Genomic DNA, 3742 nt, shown 5'->3' with positions numbered 1-3742 from the left:
TGCCCCCCCCCCCCCCCCACTGCGGAGGCCATATTGTGTCAGGTGACGGAGGTCCGCCATGTCTTGGTGCGCGGTGGGAGTGGCCCGGAGGACCAGGAGGAGCTTTGCAGCTTCTCCATTGCTGCAGTGCAGGAGGCTGGCGGCCGGAGAACAGACGCACGGTGACCTCCTGGATCTGTGCCGGCGAAGGAACTTCCTGCTGGGAGGCCAGACGACTCCGCCCTCCGTTCTAGGAGGAGGTCACGGCCTGGGGCCCCTGGGAGCCCAAATGAAAAGGAACCTGTTGCAGAAATGGTGGGAGGCCACGGCGCTCCGCCGAGACCAGGTTCTGCCCATTGACTCTCTGTGTCACCGGCCGGGAACGTCGGACCCCCCGTCACCGAGACCGACGATAAGGACCGCCCCCAAGTCCTGGCTGGACCGGAACACAACCAGGGAGGAGCTGGAGAAGATGGCCGACCTCCGCCAAGACCTCCTACACGGTGACACTGACTGCAGGGACACCTCACCTTATCAGAGACGCATCTCTCACCATTGTGGGAGGGGCAGAGACGCATCTCTCACCATTGTGGGAGGGGCAGAGACACATCTCACCATTGTGGGAGGGGCAGAGACACATCTCACCATTGTGGGAGGGGCAGATACACACACATCTCACCATTGTGGGAGGGGCAGAGACACACACATCTCACCATTGTGGGAGGGGCATAATCTGAACCTTCTCACCTTTCCCCCATTTTTAGGAGCTTTGTATAATTATCTCCCGTGTTTGGAGCTTCTGAACAGGAAGCTTCCTTTTGGGATCGCGGAGGTGGGGAGATGCTTTCGGCCAATCACTGATGTGGCGCGGTGACCGGCGGAGACCCCTCAGGGGGGTTATATATAATATTTGGCAGAGCGGTGTCACCATCATGCCTTGTCCCCCCCTCCTCTCCCTGCAGTTTGCTCAGGTGCCGTCCAGGTTCAGCGTTGCCGACCATCATGACGACGCGGGGAGGAAAATTTCCATCATACGCTACGACTTCCCTTGGGGGGAGGAGCCAATCGAACGCATCAGCAGCATGGATGACTCCGCCCTCACCCAGGTGCATCATGGGCCCATCAACAGTCTCCAGGTATGTGACAGCACAGGTTCTCTTTATCTGTATTCCCATCACTAGAATCTCATGTCAGATCAGACACTTCCTGTTATAGGGTGACAACTCTCCGTCCTTGTTCAGGCACTTCCTGTTATAGGGTGACAATGCTCTGTCCTTGTTCAGACACTTCCTGTTATAGGGTGACAATGCTCTGTCCTTGTTCAGACACTTCCTGTTATAGGGTGACAATGCTCTGTCCTTGTTCAGACACTTCCTGTTATAGGGTGACAATGCTCTGTCCTTGCTCAGACACTTCCTGTTATAGGGTGACAACGCTCTGTCCTTGTTCAGACACTTCCTGTTATAGGGTGACAACATTCTGTCCTTGTTCAGACACTTCCTGTTATAGGGTGACAATGCTCTCTCCTTGTGCAGACACTTCCTGTTATAGGGTGACAATGCTCTGTCCTTGTTCAGACACTTCCTGTTAAAGGGCGACAACACTGTGTCCAAATTGCGCTCCTTCGTTGTCACAAGGTCTTCCAGTGGTGGATGTAACAGCACCCATTACACAGACACGTGCCACTGTTGTCATGGAGAAATGTCATGCAGACATCGCCGGAGTGTATGAAGACCAGAAGTGGCCGCAAGGAGGCTGCAGGAGATCAGCAGCACCGAGATGGAGAATTCTCTCCAATGTTATTACATTATAATACGAAAATATCACATCATGGCCACTAGATGGAGCCGAGGAACATCGGAAATACCGATCTTGGCCATTAGATGGCGCTGAGTAGCATAGGAAATACTGATCTTGGCCACTAGATGGCGCTGTGGAACATCGGAAATACCGATCTTGGCCATTAGATGGAGCTGGGTGGCAGTAGTAAATAATTATTTTCCCCTATGTTCCTCAGCGCCATCTAGTGGCCAAGATAAGTATTTCCTATGTTCCTCAGCGCCATCTAGTGGCCAAGATAAGTATTTCCTATGTTCCTCAGCGCCATCTAGTGGCCAAGATAAGTATTTCCTATGTTCCTCAGCGCCATCTAGTGGCCAAGATAAGTATTTCCTATGTTCCTCAGCGCCATCTAGTGGCCAAGATCAGTATTTCCTATGCTCCTCAGCGCCATCTAGTGGCCAAGATAAGTATTTCCTATGTTCCTCAGCGCCATCTAGTGGCCAAGATCTATATTTCCTATGTTCCTCAGCGCCATCTAGTGGCCAAGATAAGTATTTCCTATGTTCCTCAGCTCCATCTAGTGGCCATTACGTGGTATTTACTTTATATTAGATTCCAATTGCAATTCTGGAGGACGATTGGCTCGGTGATTTGTCTATAAATACCCCCCCCATGTGTTAATATATTGATTTGAAGGGATGCAGCAGACGTCTAAAGGCAGAACCATTTCTATTGGTGGAGAGGAGGCGGGGTGTCATATCTGTAGCGTCTCCCCCCATTCTGTGTCGGCAGGGTCGGGACGGCAGGAAGTCCGTTGTCCCTCACGCGGTCTGGCTGAGCAGCGATGTAGAGCGAGGTCTGTTGGCCTATCTGTCTGACGCCATGCAGGTGATGGAGAGCCCGGCGCCCCAGGACCAGCGGCGGACGGTGAGCGGCGAGCGTTTCCCGCCTTGTATCGTCTCATCTCCGTTCTTTTTATTTCCGCGTTTCCTGTCTTTTCAGGTCCTGAAGATTCACCCGTTGCTGACCCCGGTGAAAGTGGCGGTGGACATGGGGAGGGGCCGTGCCGCGGAGCTGCGCCTGGTCTGTACACGATTTCCAGGTCTGTGAGGGTCTCTGCGGTGAGCTGCGGGGGTGCGGGATCTCCGTCTGGCCGGGATACCTGGAAACATTGCAGACCCGTATGGAGCAGCTGTATACCAAGTGAGTGATAGGAGAGCGCGCAGTGCGCGCCGCCATTGGTGGGGGGTGGATTTCGGCATCCAGGACACATGAGCGAGGTTACCCTTGTTGCAGGCTCCGCCCCCCCTTTTTGCCACCAAAGCAGTTCCATACCCAAAATGAAGTGCAGCAGAGTGGCCCAGTGCCATGCAGCACTGTGGCCCTGTGTTCAAATACCGGCCAGGGCACCAGGGCATTATCTGCATGGGCTTTGTATGGTTTTTCCTCCCAACACAGCCCCAGTGTGCGTATTTATGCGCTCCCGCTCTGTTCCCGCCCACTTTGGGGGTAGCCCGCCAATCACATTCTCCATGACGACTTAAAGGAATCGTCCCGCGGCGCTGGTGACTGCTGAGATAAAACCAATGACAGGATGCGGTGGAAGTTTAATATGACCGTTTGATCTCCCTCCCAGGTACGACGAGATGGGCGTCCTGTTCACGGCGCTGGTCAGCGACGCCACGCTGGAGAGCGGCCTGATTCAGCTGCGCAGCAGAGACACCACCATCAAGGACACCATGCACGTCTCCAAGCTGAGCGCCTTTCTGACGCAGCACATGACCGCCGCCGACAATCTCTGACCAAATAAAGCTTATTTTTGGGGGATCTGTGAGCGATTGTTTTTTGGGGGTCTGACCGATGGAGGAGGGAAGGGGCGGGTCCTCTGACTGATGGGTGAGGAAAGGGGCGGGGTCCACTGACCGATGGGGAGGGAAAGGGGCGGGTCCTCTGACCGATGGGTGATGAAAGGGGCGTGTCC

The 3742-nt window shown here is 54.4% G+C and overlaps 1 protein-coding gene across 1 annotated transcript; it reads left to right on the top strand.

Moving 5' to 3' along the window:
• The first annotated feature begins 58 nt into the window (after positions 1-58).
• On the top strand, positions 59-3570 carry POLG2 (DNA polymerase gamma 2, accessory subunit). Its single transcript, XM_018569268.1, is given in 7 exon segments — positions 59-482; positions 744-841; positions 942-1115; positions 2554-2688; positions 2764-2859; positions 2861-2964; positions 3398-3570. Coding segments are annotated over 7 exon segments (1197 nt in total). The 3' UTR covers positions 3564-3570.
• The last annotated feature ends 172 nt before the right edge of the window (positions 3571-3742 follow it).

This window comes from Nanorana parkeri, unplaced genomic scaffold (assembly GCF_000935625.1).
Source record: "Nanorana parkeri isolate BGI_ZX_2015 unplaced genomic scaffold, ASM93562v1 scaffold1316, whole genome shotgun sequence".
NCBI lineage: Eukaryota > Metazoa > Chordata > Amphibia > Anura > Dicroglossidae > Nanorana > Nanorana parkeri.
The sequence above is the reverse complement of the archived record's forward strand: the minus strand, read 5'-3'. Positions and strand labels throughout refer to the sequence as shown.